The sequence below is a fragment of the Liolophura sinensis genome, chromosome 10 (genome assembly GCF_032854445.1).
Source record: "Liolophura sinensis isolate JHLJ2023 chromosome 10, CUHK_Ljap_v2, whole genome shotgun sequence".
NCBI lineage: Eukaryota > Metazoa > Mollusca > Polyplacophora > Chitonida > Chitonidae > Liolophura > Liolophura sinensis.
Genome location: NC_088304.1, coordinates 5395549 through 5423423, shown reverse-complemented (window position 1 = coordinate 5423423; position 27875 = coordinate 5395549). Strand labels below are relative to the sequence as shown.

General features: G+C 37.9%; 1 protein-coding gene across 4 annotated transcripts in view; it reads left to right on the top strand.

Moving 5' to 3' along the window:
• The window catches only part of LOC135476240 (calcium/calmodulin-dependent protein kinase kinase 1-like), a 119459-nt gene extending 92482 nt beyond the window's left edge, over window positions 1-26977 (top strand). For all 4 annotated transcript variants that reach the window (XM_064756190.1, XM_064756189.1, XM_064756188.1 and 1 more), the window contains 14 exons: window positions 747-800; window positions 8235-8286; window positions 9257-9418; window positions 9873-9894; window positions 12488-12576; window positions 13715-13788; window positions 15383-15482; window positions 15978-16003; window positions 16655-16708; window positions 17420-17493; window positions 19004-19091; window positions 20394-20522; window positions 22197-22342; window positions 23041-26977. In XM_064756190.1, coding sequence (XP_064612260.1) covers window positions 747-800; window positions 8235-8286; window positions 9257-9418; window positions 9873-9894; window positions 12488-12576; window positions 13715-13788; window positions 15383-15482; window positions 15978-16003; window positions 16655-16708; window positions 17420-17493; window positions 19004-19091; window positions 20394-20522; window positions 22197-22342; window positions 23041-23095 — 1125 coding nt within the window. In that variant the 3' untranslated portion in view covers window positions 23096-26977. The remainder of the gene's footprint in view (window positions 1-746; window positions 801-8234; window positions 8287-9256; window positions 9419-9872; window positions 9895-12487; window positions 12577-13714; window positions 13789-15382; window positions 15483-15977; window positions 16004-16654; window positions 16709-17419; window positions 17494-19003; window positions 19092-20393; window positions 20523-22196; window positions 22343-23040) is intronic.
• The last annotated feature ends 898 nt before the right edge of the window (window positions 26978-27875 follow it).

The following is a 27875-nucleotide window of genomic DNA, read 5'->3' as shown; positions in this document are numbered from 1 at the left end:
TTGACCAGCTCCATACCACTACCCACCGACCACCACAACCCTGCCCAAAGCTGACCACTCTCAGACACTCATGCATCAATATTTCATTACCTGAGACAAGATTTGAATACATGGCCTGTGCCCCACACCCAACCCTGCATCCCAAAACCCACCACCTTACCACACACACACCCCTTATATCAAGGATAAGACAGCTTGAGATTGGTTTGGTTTTGATAATATTAGTATGTTAAAAGTGTTTTTCTTTTTAAACTAGATGAAAATGAACCAGTACTCTCCAACATAAGCCTACAGTTTTTACACCATGGAGTGTTACCTGTCTAATCCTCCCCATAGTTATTGATCCGTAGATTGTCATCTTCATTGTGAGATCTGCTTCAGTCCTGGATCATGTGATATACATGTAATGTACACTACTGCGATAATTTTTGAACTTATCAGTAGAGTGTGACTGGGAAGGGTGTCTGACTACCCCAATGCCAGTACATTGTGACTGTATAGGGTGTGGTGTCTGGTGTCTGGTTAGTGTCAGAGCAGTGTGATGGGGGTGGGTTTTCCCAATTTGGAGCAATGCATACTCCTCTGTCTGAAATAAGCATGTTGTATTTAAAGACACATAACATTGTGTTAAAGGTGTGCATAAAATTGCTTATTAATATACTGAAGTCTTGATTACAGGTAAAGGCAGGTGTAATTCTCTGTGTGTAAATCAATTCTGTGAGTGTTTCTGCCTTCTTTATCCACAGGGCTCCTATGGAATTGTGAAGCTGGCCTACAATGAACAAGACGATACTCATTATGTGAGTAGCCACGTTATTATTATTACTTGCACATGTTTGCGGATCTCCCTGGGTTACCTGCCTGATTTTGCTCTCACTATAGTACTGGCCGCCATTGTATATGTGAAATATTCTTAATTAGTAGGGCGTAAAACACCAATCAAATAAATAAATAAATTTACCAGGGAGATGTACTACAGTCCTGATGAATGTCTCATTTAAATCCCCCTAATCCAACAGTTCCACCTGTAAGGCTTCAGTTAAGTCGTAGAATAATCCTCCCATTCACTTTAAGTAACATCATGGAGCAAGGTCTCTAATCCAGGTGGTGAATTTATCCTCTCTTAATTTGCAACTGCTTCGGTGGCCTGGTGGTTAGATCAGTAACGTCAAAGTGGGGGATCAAACCCAGGGCGGGTCTTACCAAAAATTTTAAAAAATGGTACCTGTTGTTGCCTCACTTGGCACTCAGCAATGAGCAAGGAAACAGAACTGGTGGGCGTGGTTTCTGTATAATGTGACTAGGTGGGGTGTCATGTCTGGTGTCTTCGACATGATACTTCATTGGTGGCAGCACTTTGGTGGCATGGACTCGCTTTGCCACAAGAAGACACAGTATACATTCAAACAAATAACTCCATCGCGTAACTGTAAAATTGTTAGGTATAACGCACAAATGCAAAAATTCACACATGTATAAACACCAAGGTAGTTGGTGGATGGGATATGGCACTTCACAGTCCATCCAGGTGTCTAGATAAACTTTCTGTTGAGGTCAAGTTTTACAACTAACCTCGACTACATGGTAATCATTATCATGTTTTGTGTGCTAACCACAGACAATATTCCAGAAGGGAAATATTGTAAATTCATCAGATATGACGTTTTTCCAGTAACTTCGAGGATGTCACCTATAAAAGGATTTATGTATTCCTCTAATAGCTTTGAGCTGTATAGTGGCGAGAATATATAAGGCTCTTTATAGTGGATACAAAATCCTTTGGCCATGTGCTGTGGGTCAAATCATCTGGAAACTTGACAAAACTACCTCCTGGCGAGCTTTTTTTTATTTTTTACAACTGTATGCAGAACAGCAAACCATTTTGTGGAGAAATTTGATATGCTTGTTGTCACTCTTGTGGCTTTTTTTTTAACACTGAACTAAATGGCAAAGCTGTGACACTTTGTAATTAATTCATTTATTTGTTTGATTGGTGTACTCAAGAATATTTCACTCATACAGCAGCGGCCAGCATTATGGTAGGAGGAAACTGGGCAGAGCCCGGGGGGACCCAGGATCATCCGCAGGTTGCTGACAGACCTTCCCACTTACGGCCAAAGAGGAAGCCAGCATGAGCTGGACTTGAACTCACAGCAACCACATTGGTAAAAGATTTGACTTTTATGTTGTAATTCGGCAGAGACTACCGAGTATTGGCAGAAAAAATGCATAAAATCAACGTCATTATGAAGTGATTTTAAGTGCCATATTACTCAGATTAATGTACCCTTTTTTCAATATTTTTTACACTCAGTTTAACAATATATACACAGGGTTAGCTTACTATGGATAAATATTAAATCTGAACGCTAATCCTTCAGAATTGACGAGTCGGCAAGACTTGCATGGTCAGTTGCGCTGGATTTTCCCATTTGTTGAAGATCAATTGTCTTGTAGCATTATGGTGTTCATACATGTACATGGGAATTGGTCAGCAACTTACTTGCCAGTGGTCAGTGGTTTATCCACAGAGCATTCTGCTTTCATCTGCCCGTGACCCTAATTCTTTAGCATGGCATTAAACATTAAGCAAATGAGTTTAAAGCCTATTATATCTGAGGATCAAACTGATCCTAGCTTTTTTCATGTATTAACCATGGGAAGGAATGGATGAGGAATTTACTGTGATAACTCAGGCTTAAATGATTGATCACACCTGATCCTTCATTAGCCTCCTATCTGTCCCCTGGGTGGGGTAATGGCATGGAACACACAGGGTTTGTGTGAGCTGCAGATATGTGCACAGACTGCCCTTATCACCCCTCACCCTCACCTCCAAGCAGATTGGGCAGGAAGCTGAGGAAAGCTGTAGTAGATATAGTGTTAAGTATTGCAGGACAAATAGATTTGTAATGTTGACTTGATGGTTAGTTTACACATTAGCAGATGGGAATTACAATGTATCTGCCATACAAGGTGATATTCTATCTTTATCAGATCTGCATGTTGAAAAGCATTTTAATTATTAAAATTATAAGAGATGTATTTTGGCTTTGGCATTTTTAGCTCGCCTTATGAAATCAGGAGAGGAATTATAAGAGGGGGATCAGATGCGGTAGATTTAGATTAAAAATATAAATATAGATTTATATTAAAAATATAAATCTAAATATAATTGTTAATTTTTATATTAAAAGTATAAATTTGATGAAAATCCAGGTTGAACACATTTTTAGCTGAAAAGACCAAATTCTAGTGCAAATTTATTAAACATGCGTTACATCCTCATTGGTAACATTATTACATAAACACAATATGTACCAAAAGGTGGTACCAAATACCCACCATACAAAAATTATTTTCAAGTGTCTTTTTATCTATAAAGAAAAATTGAAAAAAATATTGAAGACCACATTTACAACTAACTTTTCGCACTCTTTCATCTGAACTTTATGTAATTTTTATATTTTCTCCACCTTTAAAAGTCAGAACTTGGACTTTAATAACACTTGCTTTAAACCAGCTTGCCTTACTTGAATTGAATTGTGACTTTTCAGGTTAAAAACAATAATCATGGTGCTTTCGGCGAGCAGCGTATCTCTGATCAGTATTAATCAGTGCATACAAGGCTATCCTCATTGCTCCCGGCAATTGTCATGGCTTGGCCGGAACCAGAGATACATATTGGCCTTTGGTAATAGGGCTTAATGATGCACTCTGCTTCATGATTGTGTCTAATTCCACTTAACCCAGGGCTAGGGGGCGTGTATTCATCATTTTGAAATGGATTCCCACTTTGGATATATGAACGGTCGCAATCAAAGAGTAACCAAAATACATACTTTGTTACAATTTATATAATAGCATAAAAAAATGATGTAGGACACAGTTATCACATAAAAATATGCAAGAAATTTTATAAAGTTTTTGAAAGCAGAGAAGATGAAGTTCAGCATTGAGGAAATGGCACTGACAGGCAATTCACTCTGAGTAGCCATGCTGTAAAAACCCTTATGAAATTGGCCAATCGCTAGCTATGAAATCGTCACGTGATAATTGCCTGTTGTGTCAAAAAATGTATTAGCTCTTGATTGTCAGTGTGGTTTCTGATGTTGGATAGACAGATAATTGATGCAATAAATTGGATTTTGAGGTTAGGTTAAGTGCAAAACTGATGCGTTTTGAACCACACATGTATGAGATGCAGGGAAATGAGTATGACTGCCCGTGTCACCGAAAAAAAACAAAAAGTGAAAGGGTCTGTTATCAGGCAGAAGGCCCTGCTATGTTTGGTAAATTCCCTGAAGTCTGTACAGCCAGCGAGATGAAATGCATACACCCATGCAGGATGAGAACGAGCAGGGCCTTGACCAGCAAGACTGCTAAAACATGACGCCAATCCCACGAACATCGCCCTGGCCGAGCGCCAAATTAAAAGAAACATCGACCCTTTAAACACGGAACAGGGCTGATACTCTTTGGTTGGGTATCAGGCATTCTTTTTTGTATTTTGTCATTGTCACATTGTTTAATGCCAATGGTACGACATTGCTCCTAGATATTACGAAAGCTATAACGTGGCAAAATGGCGTCAAAAAAACCAGTGGTAGGTACTGCTGATTGCTTATTTTGTAGATAACCGTGGTGATAAATGAGTTGTAACTTGGGTAAACCTCCACTGACCTTGAACTCCACTGTCCACTAATCATGCATTACCTGGACTACTCCTGTGCCTAAAGACACCTGTGGGAATGGCTGAGAGTCGGTGACTGTTAGAACTGTCTCAGATTTCATCTCCATTTACTCCCATGATGAATGACTAAACCTGAAATGTTGTCTCATCTTAAGTCAGTCTGTGGTAAGGAAAGCCGGCAATGGAGTATATTACCATGGCCAGACTACAGTTTCTCAAGTTTGACATTATCATTGTCCCAGGCTGTGTAAGTTTAGAACATGTGCAGGCATTAGCCCCAAAAGACTCCAACTCCTTTTCCTATACTGCCATAGAGTCATTGGAGTCTCGACTCTTACAATGTTAATTGCGTACTCGAAGGTTCAGGCCAATTCTCTTTGTTATTGAACAAGTCTTGCGTCAGTAAAAGACACCAACCTAAAGACCTGCTTCCCACACCCACCCCACTGCCACCATATGCCCCTACTTTATTTAGAATAGATTTATTATAGCCACGAAGGCTTCCACGTTATACGGTCCTCAGTGACTGCCGCCATGTTGAGCATCTACGGACATGTCCTGATTCATAGTGGAGCAGTAGGAAGATAGTGGCATTCGCCAAGGAGCGAATGCCTCCTTGTATTTATTTATTTATTTGACTGGTGTTTTATGCCGTACTCAAGAATACATGTATTTCACTTATACGATGCTGGTCAGCATTATGGTGGGTGGAAACCGGGCAGAGCACTGGAGGGAACCCACAAACATCCGCAGGCTGCTGGCAGACTTTCCCACGTATGGCCGGTGAGGAAGCCAACATGAGCTTGACTTGAACTCACAGCAACCGCATTGGTGAGATGCTCCTGGGTCATTACGCTGACTAGGTCATTATATCAAAAGGAGCTTGTGCTTTGTGATTATATTCATGATGGCACTATATCTAAGAACTTAATGATAGTGCGTTTGTTGTTTCATAGTCACTTTCCCATTGTGACCAACATTTTAAGGTCACCTTCCAGCTGTGACCAACGTTTCAAGGTCACCTTCCAGCTGTGAACAAGGTTTCAAGATCACCTTTCAGCTGTCACCTTAAAGTTGTGATCAACATTTCACTGTCACCTTCCAGTTGTGACAAAGGCTTTAATGCCACTTTCCAGTAGTGACCCAGTTTCAAGGTCACCTTCCAGTTGTGACCGTGAAACCTTTTTTCAATGTGACCTTTCAGTTGTCATCAAGGTCTTGAGATCACTTCCCTGACTCCAATGTGGGTTTCAGGTCAAGGTCACTCAAATTGTGATCAAGCTTTTCCGGATCGATATCCAATTTTAAGATTTCAAGGTCATCTATGAACTAGCTACAATGGCATTCACTATTGGCTCACCACAGTCATACCACGGACACCCCCCCATAAAGCTTGTAGTTTATTTTGTTTGTGTGTCAAGGAGTAAGCCGTAGAATGTTTCATGTATATGAAAATTTACAAGCCTCCTTTATAAGCCATAAAAATCCTGCTGTGTTAAATCTTCAGCTGTAGATGTTATTGTCTCTGATATGATTATACCTCCTGCTCCCCTGGGTGCCCAGCAGAGGGCTTTGAGAGAAGATCACCTCTCCTGCTCCCCAGTGTGCCTAGCAGAGGGCGTTGAGAGCAGATCACCCGTCCTGCTCCCCTGGATGCCCAGGAGACGGCTTTGAGAGGAGATCACTTATCAGCATGTGATACTCCCTCATTAATTATTCTGTAAGTAAGGCTGAACTCTGTTATTCTGTCTGGATCATGATTCAGATGCGGCCGAATCCTGAAGTCTTAAGACTTCATTCGAGATTGGAATGTGGCTCAGTTAGTAAAATGCATCCGTGACACCTCATCACAAGGTACAATGGGTTCAGCCCTGACCTTGAAACAACAATCTAGTGCTTGCTCACTCTGACACGCAAGGTGCAGGTTCAATACCGTATTTGGCCGCAGAATTTGTAGATTCCCTCACTCTTGCAGTTCAGTGGGCCTTTGTGACGTACAATATGGCATCTGTGGTGCTCATATTGCCCTTTTGGCCTTTTCATTTGCCTTTCGTCGATATGTAGTTAGTATCTGTTTGTCAAATGTGAGAAAGTTTGTCAGTAACTTGACAAAGGTCAGTGGTTTTTTCCCTTCTACTCGTTCACACTCCATCCACTCTTTGGATTACATCGGTTTCCTTCACCCATAAAATTGACCACCATCCTATGAGTGGAAGAGTCTTGGGTATGGTGTGCAATATCAACCAAGCAAGTAAATAAATAAATAAATAAATTATTTCCTGCTAACCAGCTCTGTTGGCAGTAATTGTTAAAAAGGCAGTTGTTGAGACATCGTTTGCTTAAATACATTTAATAAACTTTTCAACTTAAAACTGCAACCAAACCAGCAAGAAACTAGGTTCAAGTCTGCAATCTCTTTGGACAAATGATCAGTTATAACAGTGACAACCTCCAAGTTTCTCTTACTGAGCTGTTATAGTCTGCCATATTATTTTGTGGAGGATAGAAAATGATGCTATGAACCATGATTATTACCTTCAGTTGACCGTGCAGTTTTTTTTTTATTTATATTTACCTTAAAATGGAAAGATTTTCAGCAATTAGTCAATTTGTCCAGCTTTGTGTTCTTTTTGTGTTGACAATCCTAGCATCTTGTCAACATGTGAACATTTTTGTATTTCCCATTTTCAATTTTGGTAATTGTACTGTTGCAGCTGCTTCGCGGCAATCAGTTTAATCTCTGGCCAAACTGTGGCTGCAAAACAACAAGCCATCATTTGAAATAAAAAATCTTCTGCCGAAGACCCTAAGTCAGGAGAATTGGCCTGGAAAAATGTTCCTGTTTCAAGACCAAATGAAAAGTGAAAGTATTTGTTTAGCAACTCAAGCTGCTACCATCTACATTTCTTCGTGCAGCTATTGGAAGGAAATTGCTCTGACTTTTTATTGATCTCAAGGCCAGATCTGTCTTGTGGCTTAAGTACACTTATCAATCAATCATTTACTTGGTGGATAAACAAGTTCTGAACATATCAGGCAGGATCATTCTTCCCAGCTTACTCCAGAATGTATCCATTCTCTGTTGTACTTTTCCTCTGCCAAACTCTGTCAGATAAATTACTTGTTTTGGAAATATGTTGCTGTCTGCCATAAGCAGCTAGATGTTGTTTGATTGGTCGTATTGTCTGTCTGTCTGTCTGTCAGTTGGTTCGCCTAGTTTTTGACAACCCTATCATTCAGCAAAAAAAAATTGCAGATTTGTGATTGTTTTATGATTTGTGAATGTTATCAGAATGTCTTGTCTTTCAATCGGTATGTGCATGCATCGGCATGCAATCCAAAGAACTGGATTCTGAAGTGCTTACTCAAGTTCAAATTTTCATTTGTATTGTCATTTAAATTTTGTACACACATTTTGATCACCATGATTCTGCTATGATTAAAGTTTTAACAAAATCTCTTGATACTTAAGTTACCAGCTTTATCAACAACTGATTGATGTATATTAATTAGTATTTCATCTCTGTTTTATGTTGTTTAGGCCATGAAGATATTATCCAAAAAGAAGCTTGTGAAGAAGTCAGGATTTTTTAGTGAGTATTTGATTTTATTTTCGGATGGAATATTATAGGTTTTGTTCTGTAAGGAGTCATCATTAATAACTCCCAGTACTCACGATCTTAAAGAAAAAAGGTGTTGGTTCGTAAATACGTTCAGCATAATGCAAAAGCATAGATACTCTAAAAAAACTGAGGAGTCGAATGTTTGACATTTCAGTATTTCAACAAACTTTTATTTGTCATCTTCATTTTCGTTTGATTGCATGGCTATTGTGGAAGTTGCATTTAACACATGCTGCATTGTACGGACAGGAGACAAACTGACAAAGTTTAGAGTGTTTAGAGCACCCAGTCCTTTCCCTCCTTTTTTCCATAGATTGCAGTCAGATATCTTAATCTTTCAGTGACAGTTCATACGTTTTAAACAAGAAGGTTGAGAGATTATGGTAATTTTTACGTCACACAGTAAATGAAAATTAGACCTACAAGAAACACCAAACTCCAAAATTTATTTGATGAAATACAATTGATACTAAAATTATTACAGGTAAATCGGTAGAAACTGTTGGGAACTGAAAAATGTTTCTCACCATTTCCCAGATTGAAAGTACACAGAACTGAAAAAGGGTTTCCCAGCAATTCTGAAATCCTCATGCCTGTAAATGCGAATAACAATCAATATTTAACAGTAAATTTTTACTTACATTGTGAGACTGTAAATACATCAGTATCATTTAAATGATGTTTAACCAGTAAAAATTTAAAGCTACATTTAACCCATTTAACTTAATGTTGTTTAAAAGTTTTCTATTTGAACAATTATAGGCCTTTCCTTAATCCCTGTTGCATTTGTGAATTGCATGACTATACATATTTTCCCATCAAAATGATTGCACATTGGTTTTGTCCTTTATATTCACAATGCCTCATGGTATTGACTTATTTTCGGCATGATATATTTGAAATATTTGCCAATGCTCATTCATTAATTACTTGCTAAAAGGAAAACCACCTCCACGTGAAGGCAAGCCAGGCAGTGTGCGGCTAAGTCATCCACTGGACCGTGTCCATCGGGAAATTGCCATCCTGAAAAAGTTAGATCACCCGAACATTGTGAGGCTGGCGGAGGTGCTCGATGACCCAGATGAAGATAATCTCTATCTCGGTGCGTTCACCAAACATCTCACACATGAGAAATAAATGGTTTGAAAACAGGCTTAAAGTAACTTTCATCCAATATTAAAAACAAAGGGACATTGTGGATCTTACCACTTTCTCCAAAGGGGTGTTTTCAAAAAATGTCAGGCAGCTATTTTCAAGCTTGCACCAGGAGACCAATCTGACAGGGATAGCTAAATGGTAGAGCATCCACATTGTGCCATAGATCTGGGGTTCAAGCCTTAGTCAGGGTGTACCTAAAACTTTAAATACAGCATACTTGGTACTTCTCTGACTTGGTATTCAGCATAAGATGTAGATCAAGATCTGGCTGGCCCGTGTCATTATACCATGGCTAAGTGAATAATCTTGAAATGGGAGTTCCATAAAACCACTACCGAATTTCAGAGTTTTATTGTAATGTTTTGATTTTAATGTTTTGATTTATTTTATCTTCACAGCCTTTGAACTTGTAGAACAAGGGTAAGTTGTTTGTTTTTTCCCCATTTTGTGAAGTGTGACATGCCAGTTAAGCTAGAATACAGCAGAATAATTTAGTGGTATTGTTAAGAAAAAACTCTGGTTTGATGGCAAGATAGAATTGAAAAGACAAAAGAACAGGTTGAGAGTGACATTATACCAGAGTTTGTTTTTGACTGATATACTTGCATTAGCTGATAGTGCTAAATGAAGCTGTCTTACAGCAGTCATCTGGTAAGCAAATCTCATGTTATTGTGTGAAACATGGTATTAGAGCTACATTCATGTGGCAGTTGTTTTAAGTCTCTCTCAACTGTGATGAGAAGGCATTTTGTATTTGTGGTCTCAAGCAAAACCTTGTCTGTACAACATCTGAAGAATTTGTCTTGGTTGATCCTCATTTGTGGATAGCATCTTCATAGCATGACCTTACAGTTTTTTTCAGCTTTTGAGGGTTTTTTGTGTTATTTACTAAACTTGCCTTCAGAACATCTGGGCCCAGTAATTTTTCCATTTATTTGGTTGCTGCCAGACATTACCATGTACAGCCAGCATGAGCTGGACTTAAATTCACAGCAACCGCATTGGCGGGAGGCTTCTGGATCCTTCCACTGCGCTGGCATGCTATCCCTGTCAGGCAGGGAGGTCCCTGTGGGCCAATTAAGTTTGATGAAAATTTGGTGTGAAAATTAATGACACATAAAACCTTGTGAATTGATCAAGTTCTGAGGCATGTCCATCTGCTAATTGTCCAGTCAACATTATTTTGGCATTGTAGCAGTCGGTTAAATTTCATAACAGCACGACAAATTTGGTGTGAAATTTGAAATTGCTTTCGTGGGCCAATATAAAGTATTCAATTTTTGGAAGGAAAGAGACACATGTTTCTGGTTCGAAAACCATCGTTCTCCTATATTTATTCTATGTACTTAGGGCTTATAGCATTGCTCACACTGGTCAGATGCCATCAGGCTGCACAGATATTGCTTTTAGCCAAATGAACCTGGGAGTGAGCCGCAATTTTTTTTTTAATTGGACATGAATTTCAAACGGACATAACCAAGGTCAGTGTGAATTTTGTCCTAGTTTGAATGATTCTGGGTTTCCTATCAAGAGTTTTAAACTTTTTTCTTACTTGAAAATTAAGCAGTGAAGGCACGCTGGCAATCTAATTTAAATGGGCTGGTATTGATTTCTACACTATTCCTAAATCGTTTAGTTTTGCTGCAAAAGATATAATTTTATGAGCAGTTGGTGTGATTGCAGAGTTTGCAAATTGCTGCCAATATTGTCATGGTTTTATCAAAAGATTCTACGATGAGAATACTATTCTGATTGAAATCAGCCTTGTGCTGTCAATTTTGTTGAAGTTTGCGTCTAATTTTTGTCAGCTGCTTAAATTTGAGTTGTATTGAAAAAGAAATCGACCAGGCTACAGAAAGTCGCTGATCTTTTCCTCTCTGTCTGATACTTGAGCTAAGATCTAACAAACAGAGCTAATTTGTTATTCCCTGTTGCATCACCCTCAAACTTGTCGCTTTATTGATTTTCTCTTCTCCAAGTATTCTAGCTGAGATAAATAACTTTATCATGTCCAGACCACTTGACAGAAAATAGATAAGATAAATTTATTGGCTGGTGGTTTAAGACCCATCCATTCGTGGAGCTGAGGAGGTCACTAATACAAATCAGCCATGATGGATGTTGCCATGGCGATGCTGAGGGGTTTGCGTCTGCTCAGCGGTATATCCCCCCTGACTTCAGAGACAATCTTTTATCTGTCCGACAGTGATTACCATTTTTACTTTCTTAAACCACTGTTATCCGCAAAGTTATTGAAAGTCTGATTTGCCAAGTTGGCTATTGTATTTTTTTTTTGTCTTGATTATGCGAAAGGAAAGGAGTTTTTGATGAATGCCAAGAAACTACCAAGAGCAGTATTAATGTTTTATTGCTGTGTTTTAATATTAAAGATTGGGATCACAGAAAGGCATTTTCTGATTTATGTGTATTTAGATACATCATTTTTCTCCTGCTTGATGCAGATGACTGCTGGAATTACTGTCATACAGGGATGTATATAGTATCTCTTGATTAGTCAAGCTCCTATATTTATTGATTCATTTATTTCACTTATGAGCAGTCAGCCTCACTGGTGTGTTTTCTCATCTACACATGTGTTTTTTCTTTGAGTATTTTCTCACTGATGTGTTTTTTCTTTGAGTATTTTCTCACTCATGTGTTTTGTCTTTGAATACTTTCCCACTTGATGTGTTTTCCTATATATGTTTTTCCTCACTGATGTATTTCCTTACTCATGTTTTTGTCTCCAATGTGTTTCCTCTTTGACTATTTTCTTACTAATGGGTTTTCTGATATCTTTACTCACCTCCATGTATGTCTTTCCTCACTGATGTATTTTCTTTTTGAGTGTTTTCTCACCGATGTGTTTTCGCTGATGAATTTAATGTCTTTTTCTTACAGAATATTTTCTCTCTGGAGTAGTTATCACTAATGTCTCTTCTTACTAATGTGTTCTGTCTATGGAGTGTTTCGCACTGATGTACTTTCTCACTGATGTGCTTCCTTGTTTCAGGGAGGTGATAGAAATCCCAACAGACACACCACTCTCAGAGCAGCAAGCCTGGTCCTACTTCAGAGACATTATCCTGGGCACAGAGTACTGTGAGTATATGAATGTACAATCATTATGTACAATCACTATGGATGGGCTAAGTTGATTGTAACTATCATGACAACGTGTTCATTGTATGTATCTTAATCATGTAACCATGGTACCAGTAGTTACAATGAACTTTCAATTTCCTCTGGGTTTTTTTTTATGTATATGAAAGAAACAGTTGCAGAATTTGTACAGTGATTTCACATATATTTTATATACATTCTAATGCAATTAAAGCATTCAAAATTGTTGTTTTTGAGGAATATGCAGTTTGCAGAAAGAATATTTATTTATTTGATTAGTGTTTTACATCCAACTCAAGCATATTTCAAATATATAATGGAGGCCAGTGTTATAGTGGTAATCGAAAACCCATGACCATCTGCTGGCAGACATTCGCGTGTTAGACCAGAGAGGAAGCAAGCATAAACTGGACTTGAACTCAGAATGACTCCATTGGTTATAGGCTGCTGAGTCAGTAGGACCTTTCACTGTCAAATTCTCCTGGATTTCCGTGAACATAGAAGGAAAATTTTTGTAAAATCTGTTCTGAGATTTCAATTTCTGCTTTCTTGCAATGTTTTGAAAATTCCCTTGCATTTTTGATGACTTTTCAGTTGGCAGGAAGAATGTGATTGCGTTTTATTCCCACTTGTGTGTCACATGATATCGCTAGAGTGAAACTGTGTAAATAAAAAAAACAAAAAAAAAACAAAAAACAAAAACCAAGATACTTTGTGTGCAAGCAAACTATTGACACTTTTCAAAGAAAAACAGATATTTATTATTTCCAGATGTATATTGCTGAAGTTTTTTGTGTTTTTTTTGAAAAACAGCGTTTGAAGCTGAGTCAATTTTTCTTAGTTTACATACGTAGTTTAGATGTGTTTATGTTGGCATGTTTCATTATACCTGTACCATGTTTACCCTAAGGCAGTCATTTACAAGAACAGTGGACTTGTCACTTTATACATGTATAATCACTTTGTAATGATGTCCAAATGGCAAATCATGAACTCCTGGAAAAACGAATGTAATAGGAAACTTTTCAGTTGTGCCTTGGAATGGAGTACGTTGCCTTTTTGTTGAAAGTCTGTCGTGCATGTCTCTTAAAAGAGACTTTCCTGTTTGTGTCTACAGTACATTACCAGAAGATCATCCACAGAGATCTCAAGCCTGCTAACTTGTTACTGGGAGATGATGGGCATATTAAGGTAATGCTTTAGCTGTTATAAAATTCATCACCTTCAGAATGATTGGTCTCAAATCGCCAAGTTTAGATATCGCTAAAGTGGCTGTAATTGGCAGATATGATCATGCTGTTTCTGATCTGGCAGGGGATTGGTCAGATGACACTCCCAAAGTGAACAGTTTTAAGTACATTGTTTATTATCAAATGAATAAGTCATGAATTTGTTTAAATATTTTTTAAAAGCTTTCAAAACACTTATGAAAAAGTGAGTGGATGAATCATATTTGATCCCAGTGGAATTGCGTCAGAGTTTTAGAACACTGATGGAAAAGTGAGGGTTGACTCATATGTGATGCTGATGGAAAAGTGAGGGGTGACTCATATGTGATGCTGATGGAAAAGTGAGGGGTGACTCATATGTGATGCTGATGGAAAAGTGAGGGGTGACTCATATGTGATGCTGATGGAAAAGTGAGGGGTGACTCATATGTGATGCTGATGGAAAAGTGAGGGGTGACTCATATGTGATGCTGATGGAAAAGTGAGGGGTGACTCATATGTGATGCTGATGGAAAAGTGAGGGTTGACTCATATGTGATGCTGATGGAAAAGTGAGGGGTGACTCATATGTGATGCTGATGGAAAAGTGAGGGGTGACTCATATGTAATGCTGATGGAAAAGTGAGGGGTGACTCATATGTGATGCTGATGGAAAAGTGAGGGGTGACTCATATGTGATGCTGATGGAAAAGTGAGGGGTGACTCATGTAATGCTGATGGAAAAGTGAAGGGTGACTCATATGTAATGCTGATGGAAAAGTGAAGGGTCACTCATATGTAATGCTGATGGAGAAGTGAAGGGTGACTCATATGTGATGCTGATGGAAAAGTGAAGGGTGACTCATATGTGATGCTGATGGAAAAGTGAGCCTGTAATTGATGAAATTTGGATGAAATTTTTGGAACATTAATGAAAAAGTGAACTAACAAGACATATGTGATGTAGATGGAAATTCAGTAAATTTCAATAAAGGGGATAGGCAACTTTTCACAGCATGATGAGACTGTGGACTGTCACAGTGTTAGTAAAGCCCTGTAGCTCACACAGACAGCATTTGTTGTAGATAACAGGTTTTGTTGATGTCGGCCACACAATCGTTGAAATTTACTTGTGTTAAGGGGACCACAACGAGAATTCTCAACTCTGAAAAACTGGATTCAAAGACCCAGGTTATTAATTTTCGGTAGTAAAAAATCCAGAAAAACAAATGAGATGGACGTACATTTAGCCCCGGATTATGCATGCGGTCCGGATTTTGTGAGATTGTTTTTGTTAGCATTAACCAATCAGCATCTATGCCATTGAACATGACTACATACAATAGGACATCACTTTATGCCATTACTTGACTTTGGACATTCTTTCGCTGCTGAAATCTTCAAAAATGGATGACAAATGTTGCTTTTGTATGTGTATCCTGAATAATTTTAGATATCCTGAATAATTTCACATCGGGATCTGAAAATCCTATTTTCAACAATAAATGTTGTCCGTTTGCATTAGGCTTTAGGGAGTAAGAAATGTTGTCTCAGACCTGGTTACCTTTTTATCCCAGATTGCAGATTTTGGTGTAAGCAATGAGTTTCAGGGAGGGGATGCATTTCTCACCGGAACAGCGGGCACACCAGCTTTTCTGGGACCAGAGGCCTTAAAAGGTGAGACTTAAACTGGGTGTTAAGATGAGATTGGGGTTCTTCTCAGGCCATTCACAAAGAAATTTGCTCAGTAATCTTTTCAAAAATGGGAAGAGCACACGGAAATGCTATTGTCCATTCGTCCATTTTTGTCCCATTGGCAGTATGAACAGTGTTGAAAAGTTATTGGGTACCTTGTCTTACCTTGTCAGTGGTTTTGATGGCGGTGTTGCTAAGCTCTGTGGTCCAGCTGCAGTTGAGGAAAATTCTGAAAGAAATAATGAAGATGATTTCAGGAAGAAAAGAAAGTCTTTATGAAGTGTGTCTCTAGGGGCTGAATGGTTAAACCAAAAAAGGCCTTTAATTTACTGAAAGTCTGAAATTTAATTGGCTTTATAATGAAGCCTGCATAAATTATAATAATATGGAATTGAGTTTAAAAAGACTTCAGATGTATTTTTGTTATATTTACTGTTGATATCTGGTAGCATATTTGATTGCATTATCCTTTTGCAGATGAACGAGAAAAGTGCAGTGGTAAGGTAAGTCATGGCATGTCTGATTATTCTAAATCACAGTTTAATGTCGTCTTAAAGTCAGCCACAAAATTGGAATCAACTCCTAAAGACTTTTTCCACAGGTGTTCTAAAAATGTTCAACAAAGCCTATCAACAAAGTAAATAGCAAACGATCGTCACTGCATACTCAATCATTTGGTGATTGGATTTTGTATTAGAGGTCTAGAGTGTCTTAAATTTGCCTGCCGTGTTGGCCAGTTTGGAGGTCAGACGACACCCAGGACTTAAAAATGTGCTCTGTTAGCACGTCTTTGGCTTGGTGCTCAGTATAACTTATGCGTTTATTGAGGTGATAGGTGTTCAGCACCATACATATACTTCAGAAATTCGTGCTCATGTCATACTTTGGCGAGCTGCTGACGAACTTTCCCACATGTGATATCCAGATCATCTTGGTTGAAGACAAGGGAAGACAACTCTGTATACCGGTTATGAACTTACACTTTATGGTTCAGTTACCCTGAATGAACACGATTTCATGAGGTATGACTGGTTGGGGTCTCTTTAGCATGGCATTCCAGTTAAGCAGCACTGTAAATATTTTTGACCTTGTATATTATACCCTAAACAAATAAGCATCTCTTCAATTGTCTTTTCTCTCTTTTGTATGTGAAGGCACTGGACATCTGGGCAATGGGGATCACATTATACTGTTTTGTATTTGGACATGTAAGTGAGCTTTTAAAATGTTGTGTACATGTAGCAAAGTAATATTTGCATGCGATTGATTTCAGATGGATCATACCATAATGAACAAAATTTCAGACCCTTCACTTTGATATAATTAAGTATTAATTTATTAACGTTTAACACCGTACGTACACAAGAATTTTTATACGTGCCCTTTTTTTTGTGGATGTCAGTGTTGGGTGGAGAATTACAGGTAGAGTCTGAAGTAAATGACCGCACCTGACCATCATGCAACTTCAGGCCATGACAAAAACACTGGCACTGGGATTCAAACCATTGGCCTGAGTGAATGAGACCTATTTTCACTTTAACAAGAAGTGATCAGTCACTGTGGCCAATGATGGGCTTACTGTTAATATAATTCCATGTATTTTATGAATGGTTCTTATTCTATATTAAAGCAAGATGTGTAAAGCCCACTTGGAGAGTTTTGACTTTTTTCATTAAAGATAAAAATACAATCGTACTGTATCATGTGACTTTGTTGACATTGATTTACTGAGTACTTATCTCACCATAATCCAGAGGCACAAATGATCTCTTTCCTTTTAGAAACTTCTCAAGTTTTCAGACATTCAGTTTCTCAGCTTTCTCCATCTGACATCTACAATACGTAACTTGTTACCTGTAAACAGTTTAACTGCCCATTGAGTACTGAAAATAATTTTCTTTTGTTTATGTGCTTGACAGTGTCCGTTTGCAGATGAATATGTGCTGGGATTACATAAGAAGATATTAAAGGACCCTGTAGTCTTTCCTGAAAGGTGAGATTTGGAATTTCTTTTAGGAGTAAAAGTGAATAGCCTCACATGTGTGGAAGTCATGGTCTTCATTAAATTCTGTTAAATTAAATTCAGTTTTCGTTCATTATTTTTTCTAGTAAATCACGATTAACACAGAAATCACCATTTACCCCCAAAGCCTAGTTACAATAAAGTGTGCTGTAGGTTTTGTGAAGATTGAATTTCTAAATTTCAGACTAGCTTCTCTGTATTCATAAATAATCTTCTGTGTCTTCACCTAGTACATTCAATTCAAATTTGCTGTCTGTTATCAGATATGCAATGTTTTCTTCCACCAAACCTGTTATCAGATCTGCCTTGTTTTCTTCCACCAGACCTGTTATCAGATCTGCTTTGTTATCTTCCACCAGACCTGTTATCAGATCTGCTTTGTTTTCTCCCACCAGACCTGTTATCAGATTTGCTTTGTTATCTTCCACCAGACCTGTTATCGGATCTGCTTTGTTTTTTTTTCACCAGCCCTGTTATCAGATCTGCTTTGTTTTCTCCCACCAGACCTGTTATCAGATCTGCTTTGTTATCTTCCACCAGACCTGTTATCAGATCTGCTTTGTTATCTTCCACCAGACCTGTTATCAGATCTGCTTTGTTTTCTCCCACCAGACCTGTTATCAGATTTGCTTTGTTATCTTCCACCAGCCCTGTTATCAGATCTGCTTTGTTTTTTTTTTCCACCAGCCCTGTTATCAGATCTGCTTTGTTTTCTCCCACCAGACCTGTTATCAGATCTGCTTTGTTATCTTCCACCAGACCTGTTACCAGATCTGCTTTGTTATCTTCCACCAGACCTGTTATCAGATCTGCCTTGTTTTCTTCTACCAGACCTGTTATGAGATCTGCTTTGTTTTCTCCCACCAGACCTGTTATCAGATCTGCTTTGTTATCTTCCACCAGACCTGTTATCAGATTTGCTTTGTTATCTTCCACCAGATCTGTTATCAGATCTGCTTTGTTATCTTCCACCAGACCTGTTATCAGATCTGCCTTGTTTTCTTCCACCAGACCTGTTATCAGATCTGCTTTGTTTTCTCCCACCAGACCTGTTATCAGATCTGCTTTGTTATCTTCCACCAGACCTGTTATCAGATCTGCTTTGTTATCTTCCACCAGACCTGTTATCAGATCTGCTTTGTTTTTTTTCCACCAGACCTGTTATCAGATCTGCTTTGTTTTCTCCCACCAGACGTCGTATCAGATCTGCTTTGTTTTCTCCCACCAGACCTGTTATCGGATCTGCTTTGTTTTTTTTCCACCAAACCTTTTATCAGATCTGCTCTATTATCTTCCACCAGACCTGTTATCAGATCTGCTTTGTTATCTTCCACCAAACCTGTTATCAGATCTGCTTTGTTATCTTCCACCAGACCTGTTATCAGATATGCTTAGTTTTTTCCACCAGACCTTTTATCAGATCTGCTTTGTTTTCTTCCTCCGTACGTGTTATCAGATCTGCTTCATTTTCTTCCACCAGACCTGTTATATCTGCTGACCTGAAGGATCTAATTTTAAAAATGTTGAGTAAAAACCCTGTCGCCCGCATTACACTTCCAGAAGTTAAGGTAAGTCAGACAACTTTTGTTCAAAATTTTGTTTATTTTCAGTTGAAAATAATATTGGAAATGTAATTTAAACTTACTTAATACATGTATTTACTTTTGATTCTGTAGTTCGAGATAAATTTCTTGGCACTAAGAATTTATACAATTTATTTTTATACAAGTTATTTTTAAATTTTAGCTTAGTAAAAAATTGATTTGCTGAAATCAACTAAAGATAAGTATTTTGAAGAATTTAAACATCATGTTGAAAGTATAATCTCATTTTTAGAATGTTTGAATGAAAGTGAAGAATTGCATATGTTTTGCTTCAATTCCAAAGATGGAAATTTTAACAAAATAGTTATTACATTTATTGAGCTGTTTTATGCCAGTCTTCTGTTTAAGGGTACACTTTATTTTACACTTTGTGAAGACTTCAATCCTACTACTTAGTTGTATGACAGATGGGGAGGGGGAGCGTTAATACTAAATGTAGCCATTTAACTGCATATGTGACATCAGAGAATCACTGAGGCATTTAATTAAATGCACAGGACCCATTTATCTCATGGATATACTTCTCTCTAGCCGCTATTAACTTTACACTCTCTTCTCTGCGATTCAGTTAGGACATGATTTGTGATGGAACCACTTGTATACATGATTTATACCCCTTTAATTGCCCAGATTTATTTCCCCTTGAAACTCATGGCTCTTTTAACTCAGACTTAAAGGTCTGTCAAAAAGTGCAATTTATTAGACAAATAAAGGTAATGAGATAAAAGGTTAGTGCAGAATTTTTTCCAGTCTTTTTTTTCTTTTTCAATTTACCTTCCAAACAAACCTCTTTTGATTGAACAAATTCAGTACTCTTAGAATTGGACAAAATTGTTAACTTTAATTGTCATGGACAAAATTTTTAATTTTAATTGTCATGGACAAAATTTTTAACTTTAATTGTCATGGACAAAATGGTTAACTTTAATTGTCATGGACAAATTATTAACTTTCATTGTCATTGACAAACTAATTACTTTAATTGTCATGGGCAGAATTATTAACTTTAATTGTCAGGGACAAAATTGCTAACTTCAGTTGTCCATGAAAAAAGAGAAATGTGAATGTAAACATGTGTGACATCTGTTTGCATTGCTGATGTCTGTTTTTCCTATGTGCACGAAGACATAGTCAGGTTTCCCCTGCCAATAAAACCAACTGCCATCGTATTTTATTGAAGTGAAAAGTTCTTTAGTGTGGCGTTAAACAACATTCAAATATATAAATCAAATGAATCCATTCTATGTATCTTTTTTAATGTTACAGGTTCATCCATGGGTGACACGGCAGGGTGAATTCTTGCTGCCGTCAGAAGAAGACAACTGTAGCCTGATCACCGTCACAGACGAGGAAGTGGACAACTCTGTTAAACATATCCCCAAGCTTGACACTTTGGTGAGCCAGTTAAACATGTCTACTTTGATGAGTCAGCTAAACACGTCCACAACGTGGACACTTTGATGAGCCAATAAGGCATTTTGGAATTTGACACAAGCACACATACATTTTGATATTTGTTGAGCAGGTTCTGTATCTCCCCCAGCTGGATGCGTTGTTGAGTCAATCAAACTTGTCCCCAGGCTGGATGCTTTGGTGGTCAATTAAACATGTTCTCAAGCTGGACACTTTGTTGAGTCAATCAAACATGTCCCCAAGCTGGATGCTTTGGTGGTCAATTAAACACGTCCTCAAACTGGACACTTTATTGAGTCAATCAAACATGTTCCCAAGCTGGACACTTTATTGAGTCAATCAAACATTTCCTCAAGTTAGATACTTGGGTGTTTTGATGAGTCATTCATGAAGAGCCCAAGTTTTTTTTGTTAGACATTTAAATTTGTTAGTCAGTCATGCCAAATTTTTACAGTTTGTTAATTCATTGAGTGAGACTTAAACAATGAAACAATCCCAATGAACAAACCACAGAATCCCTTCATTCCTTTCTCTGGACAGTCTACTTTGAATGCTTATGTTTGTATTCATCCTGAATGAACCCGCCCCGATAGCCCAGTTGGTAGAGCATCCGCTTCGGGAGTGGTAGATCAAGAGTCAATCCTGGGTCGAGTCACACCTAAGACTTTAAAAGAGGAAGTTGTAACTTCCTCGCTTGGTGTTCAGTGTGAAGGGGATAGTGCAACGACTGGCTGACCCTTATGAGTATAATGGCTCGGGCGGGGCACCTTACTTACCTTTGGTAAGTTGTCTCAGTGAAGCGGCACTAGATAAAAGAGCGATAGAAGTCCACCCTGCAACAAGGAGGCATATTACACGTACATGCACTCTAAGGATTCCTTCGTCGTCATGTGACTGCAAAATTGTTAAAGGAGAAGAACATTTTTAAATATCAATCAAATACTATTGAAAAGAGTATGCATTTCCTTGCAGGTGCATGCCATAAAAAAAAATTCTAATGTGTACCTCAAGTTGATAAATTATAAATAAAGTCAGCGTTAAAATCTGCTGTGGGTGACTCCATTTTGCCTAAGAACTAGTCCTGAATTCTTATGTGTTAGGAGGAGATTGCCGTTGGAAAAGGCCGAAGTGCAGTTTGTACATTTACAGTAGAACTCTTCTTCTCAGAAGGTAGCGAACAGTACAGTTCATTTTCCGTTTGACGATCAGGAAACTGTTGGATGTAGGTTCCGAGTTTACACGAACAAGCCGGCAGTTTTAACGACTCTCATCGGCTGAGAGGCAACACACCCCCAGTATAAATTACATTGTGTTAAAGATGGAGGACACGATGGACTGAGCGATTTATGCCAGCTTTGCCATTTTCAGGCATTGTCATTGACAAACTATTAACTTTAATTGTCATGGGCAGAATTGTTAACTTCAGGTTTCCATGAAAGTGAAATATATGGCGAGGGAAAAGCACAAAATTATGCAACAGGCACCACCAAATATAAAAAAATGTGCTCTTTTCAGCCTACAGTGTCATGTTTTTAAGTTTTCTTCTCTTTAAGTACGACGTTAAACCCCAAGCACTCGCTCATTCACTCACTCACTCATTTTGAACAGTGTGCCCCGTAACATGTACATTAAAGAGTTTCTACTTCTTTTCTTCAGATCCTTGTGAAGAGCATCCTGAAGAACCGCTCCTTTAAGAACCCATACAAAGGGTTTAACAAGGAGAACATGGACATGAAGACAGAGTTCCAGAAATCTGGGCGTTCCCACTCAGCTCCTGAAACATTTCTAACAGTGCCTAAGAAGTAAGAGATCCTTGATGTGCTAAGCTAAAGTAGCCACTGTCTTGTACAATTTAACTGGATAACACTACCTCAGTTCAGACCTGTAATCCATAGCCAGTGAGGTAAAGACTTCAAATCCTGGTAGCGCTGGCTTGTCAACATGTGACGGTTTTGTCACGTACTGGGGATGAGAGTGGGGGCTGCTGGTTTCCTTTGCATCCACCCATGAAGGTGATTGCCCAAGGGAGTGAAATGTCCTTCAGAAGAGCACTCAGAGAGTACAAACTTCCACCCCAGCAAAACGTACTAATTTCCCAGTCCTCGATTACTACCGTCAAAGGGACAATAGCCATGTATTAACAGTGAAGAATAGTGGAATATTTCCTGGATAGTATCACTGTCAAAATTGAATGGATTGGTCCTTGATTTTAGGCTAAATTGTGCGCAAAATTGTGTTCAATTCTACCGATAACTTTTCTGGTAATGTTGCTGTCAACCAAACAAACGGACAGACTCACGGACATCCAAATAAATGCTGGAAAAACAAAAACAGACATAAAAAAGTCTGCTTTGGTCAATTTAAGTTTACTGAGTTAAAGTAAAAGGCAACACTTAAAATGTCTGCTCATATTTTGATGTCATCGCTAATTCACACTTGTCGAAGTTAAAATACATTTCACCTTTCAGTTTGTAATAATTTTCCTTCATTTCATTTTCAGGAGAATATCTCATGAAGCTCATGTAGCAGAGGTTGTGGATGAAGCTTGCTCGTGAAGATACCACATTTGAAATCTTTCTGGTTTTGCTATAGTTTTCTAACGCCTTTTTGCTGATGTTGTCAATCGCTGGTGCTGATGGAAGGAATTTCCCCCTGCTTCACAAAGACCTTTGACCTAATCTGAAGATTCATTGCTATTGTTCAGTGACTGTACCATGTGACATTAACCATGGGTTGTTATTGGTCAGGGACAAATTGCTTTATTGACCTACTTTAGACACTTTCTGCCATTAACTTTATTATACCAATGCAACTTTGTGTGGTTCACGGCTGTCTCAGGATTTATGAGTGGCTTCCAAACAATTCCTGTCTCAAAGAACAAGATTGGGTTTCTCTGAAGATGGTAAGCCTCATGAAGCTGCCATATTGTGCACTTTTGCTTCACTGTAATTTCACTGAACCAGAACCAATAGAAATCCTGGGCTTTCGTGGTAGCTACATGCATCTGTCTGAATATGGACTTTGAGGTATCCACCTCTGTCAGAAATTGCTACATGTGCTAATTTTGAGCATTTAATAAAAATAACATATTGTTGTGTGTTAATCTCTTTCTTCTGGAAACATGTAACCTGTGGAAAATTTGTTTCCTGCGGGAGATTCTAGGACACTTGTGATGACACCAGACAAGACACCCCTGATAATTACCGACAAGAATCTGACCTGGACACACTCTTAATGAAATCAGACAAGGCACTTGGCCAGGAGACTTGTGATGACGCCCAACCTGGACACTCCTGTTGAGACCAGAGATGACACTTTGCTAGTACACTCCTGATGACACCAGAGATGATGCTTCGCTAGTACACTCCTGATGACACCAGATAATAGACCTGACAACACATTCGTGATCTGGACACGCCTGATGACACAAGCCAAAACACATCTCCTGGACACTTGGGATGACACCAGAAAAGACACCTCCTCAACTCTTTTATGATCTCCTCAATTCATGTTCTATTTTTCACCCAAGCACTCCACCTATATGCATTATGAACAATCTGACCACAAAGTATTATTGACCAATCATGTGTTATCATTGTCAACACTGCTGAGTACATGTCCATAATGTAGTGCAAAAAAGAATATGTGTGGAAGAGCTGTTTAGCATTACATTTTTCTTGTAGGTTTTCTAAATGTGTAAGTAAATTATTGTACACACTTGCCACCATTAATAGAAGCAATGTTAGATATTGTCCATGGCCAGTTCTAGATAGGAACTGTTTAAAATTTCTTTTGAGCACTAGTAACAAAAATCTGTGCCTAAAATGCCTTGTGCCCATTGAAATCAATTGACTGAAAAGGTGGTTTTAGGTTCTACATGACTGTTACAGAAACAGTAACACTGCTGTGTTTTGTGGAGTTGTTTTGAATGCAAATTATTTTTGTTGCGAATTTCAGTAATGAGTTGGTTCAAGACATTTCTTGTATACAAAATAGGTGGAGAAAACTTATGATTTTGGAAAAAAAACTTGCAAGATTTGAATAAATAAAGCATGGTTAATAGTCAAAATGGGCTTAGTTTTATCTGATATTTTTGTTTTACCTTTTGCATGTTTTATAAAATTCATTGTAAAGTAAAAAATACTGTATGAGCTCTTTAGTTATTTTGAGTAAAACTGCAGCTGTATTTGTGCATGTATTAAGAAGCAAGGTGTGTTTATATAAGTGTTGATATATTGCCAGAAGTGTGAGTCTATTCTTATGTTACAAATGAATTTTCCTTACCATCTTTGCAAACTGAATATGTTTTTCAGATTTTTGTAAATATATTTAGCTGTTAATCCATGGGATCTAGGTTTATTTTCTAAGGCTGTTATTTTTATATCTGATGCTAGTTATAGGGCATCCTTTCACATTCCCCCTAAACCCTCCTAACCTCCCCACCCACCAACCCCACCCTCACAACTTTTTCTAATACTTTCAACCCTACATTGTACATTTTTAAATCATTGAAATTTGAGTCAAATATTGTGTTAACTTTTAGAAAAAGTTAACGATGTTCATGCAAGATTTTACCTTTTTCTGAATACCAGTAACAATAAAAAAAAGTCTATAAAGGCTGTACTTTTGAATGGTACGTACTCATGGATATTCTTTAATTCTTGCGGTTTGTTCTTGGTCATATTTTCAATGAGTTTTGTTGTAATGTTGAAACTGTGTTTGCCACGGGTAATGTAATGAAAATGCCAAAGAAATTTTGTCGTGTCTCTGTGGAGTTTTGTTGTTGTTGGAATTATTGTATACTTAAGGATTTCTTACCTACATGTACACATTGGCATTTTCTACCTACTTTGGTCATGAGAGCTTTATCTGACAGTTTTAAATTCACTTGCTGGTAAAAGGAGAAGACAACGTAACGACAAGTCCTAGTTTTAGGCACACCACAATAAAAGTATCAAAAAATATCTTAACAGGAAAAGTGAATTTTAACATTTGAATACCAATGACTGAAACATTTTAACAATGTTGACCGCCATTAGCACAATGGACATTGCGCAGTCACAGAATTCCACAGTGGTTTCACAGATAGCCTACATCTCTCTGTCAGCTTTGTGTTGTCCTTTTTTGTTTCTTTTCATTTTTTTTTTCTCCTTTCAGTTTTATTTTCTGATTTTCCACTGTGTTTCACTACAGTATAATTGTCTTGAAAAATATATCTTCATCATTGAGAAAACAAAGATTTTTTAATGTAGATTTTTATATTTTATTAATGACTGTTACATATATTTGGTGTCTGTTCATTTATTATTTTTGGCTGTGTGTTTTTGGAGCATAATGAAGTATTGTAAAAGACTAAAGATAGTGCTGATGAAGTTTGATTAGGCAAAAATGGAGGCATAATGTTTAATATTATGGGATATAATGTCTTCTGTGGTAAATACCAAATGTAAACAGATTATGCACTTGCTCTTTATATATCTGTGCGATGTATGCATGCCTCACGAATATATATACCTAAGCATGTGTTGGCAGGGATGTTTGGAATTAAGGTAGTTAATTAAAAATACCCTCTGATGTTGATCCATATGAATGCCCAGGTTAGATATGTAGAAGATTGTTAACAAATGTCCGGGATTACACAGTTTTATTGACCATGGGGTGGGGGCGAGGAATACCTTTATACTGTGTCGTTAACAAGTGTCACCATTAACAAGGTCATCATAGAATACATTGTATCCTACATGGTTAAGTAAGCTCTTGTAGAAATACTATCAACTTCTCTCCTGCATTCATGTATTAGCAGGTTCTTAGAGAAATCTGAAGTTTCTGAGCAAAATTTACAAGAAATTCGAACAACAAAAACTTCCCAAAAGGTTTACATTTTAAGAAAATGATAAGATTCAATTTGTTGAAAGTTTGGGATTTGTATGAGCAACTTGAAGCCCCTGTTCACTGATAGCAATTTTGTATACATTTCTGATACTGATTGTTTTTGTCTTTGCAGTCCAATGTAACTGTTTTGATTCTTTTTATTCATCTTTTTTACTTTTGTATAACTTCACCTCCCTCAATTATGTGCTCACCCATTAAGTTGTCTCATCTCACCTCTTTTCAAATTCACCCATCTCACTTCTGGTTACAGTCACCTATTTTACCTTGTTCAAATTCTACCATCTTTCTTTTGTCCAGTTCATCTGTCTTAAATTTTGCCCAGTTCATCTATGTCGCTTTTTTCCAGTTCATCTATCTCACTTTTGTTCAGATTAACCCATCTCACTGCTATTTAAACTCGCCCATCTCACCTTTGTCCATTGCTTCTATCTCACTTCAAGATGTTCAAGTTCACATATATTGTCAAGGTCTCAAGGCACTGTTATCTTTGTAAAATTTCCAACTATTTTGTAGAATAAAAAATTCAGCACTATTTTTACAACTGATTAGGAAGTGTTCTGTTTTCCATAAGTATGTATGATACGTGAAACCTGCCCCCAATGCATGATTTATTTTGGGGGGTTGGTAAATTAGCTGTGTCCTTCGGTCACTGATAAAGTGATCTGGCAATAAAAGTTTAGCCACCTGGCAATGAAAGTTCAGCCCTCCACAATGAAAGTTTAACCATCTGGAAATGAAAGTTCAGCCACCGGCAATGAGTGTTTAGTCATCTGGTTATGAAAGTTCAGCGACCTGGCAATGAGTGTTTAGTCATCTGGCAATGGAAGTTCAGCCACTTGGCAATGAGTGTTTAGTCATCTTGCAATGGAAGTTCCGCCACTTGGCAATGAGTGTTTAATCTTCTGGCAATGAAAGTTCAGTCACTTGGCATTGAATTCCCAAACCTGCCCTGATTCTAGTGCATTGAGAGATCAACATAATTTATGGGGCCTTGGTGACGAGCAGTCTTGTGTGGCCATTTATGAAGGTGCTTTCAGGTCTGAGGTTTCTCAATTCCAACATTTTGGTGGCATCTCTTTGTACCACAATGCTGCTTTATGGCATGATCTGCATTGGAAGGTCTGCAGCAACCTGCAAATTTTCGTACAATTGCTCTGGGCCCTGCTCGCTTTTCTTCAGCCAAATGCCAGCCTCTGTTGGAGAAGTGAAATTTTATCAAGTACAGCATAAAAGACTATCAAATAAATAGATAAACTTAATGACAAGGGGAAGCATATCAGTGATTTATAACATATTATTATTATCTGTTCAATGTTTTAAGAACTAAGAACTAATAATTCAAGGGATTATAAACCTGCGGGTGGCCATGGGTTTCCCCCTGGGCTCTGCCCAGTTTCCTTGCACAATAATGCTGGCCGGCGTCGCATAAGTGAAATATTCTTG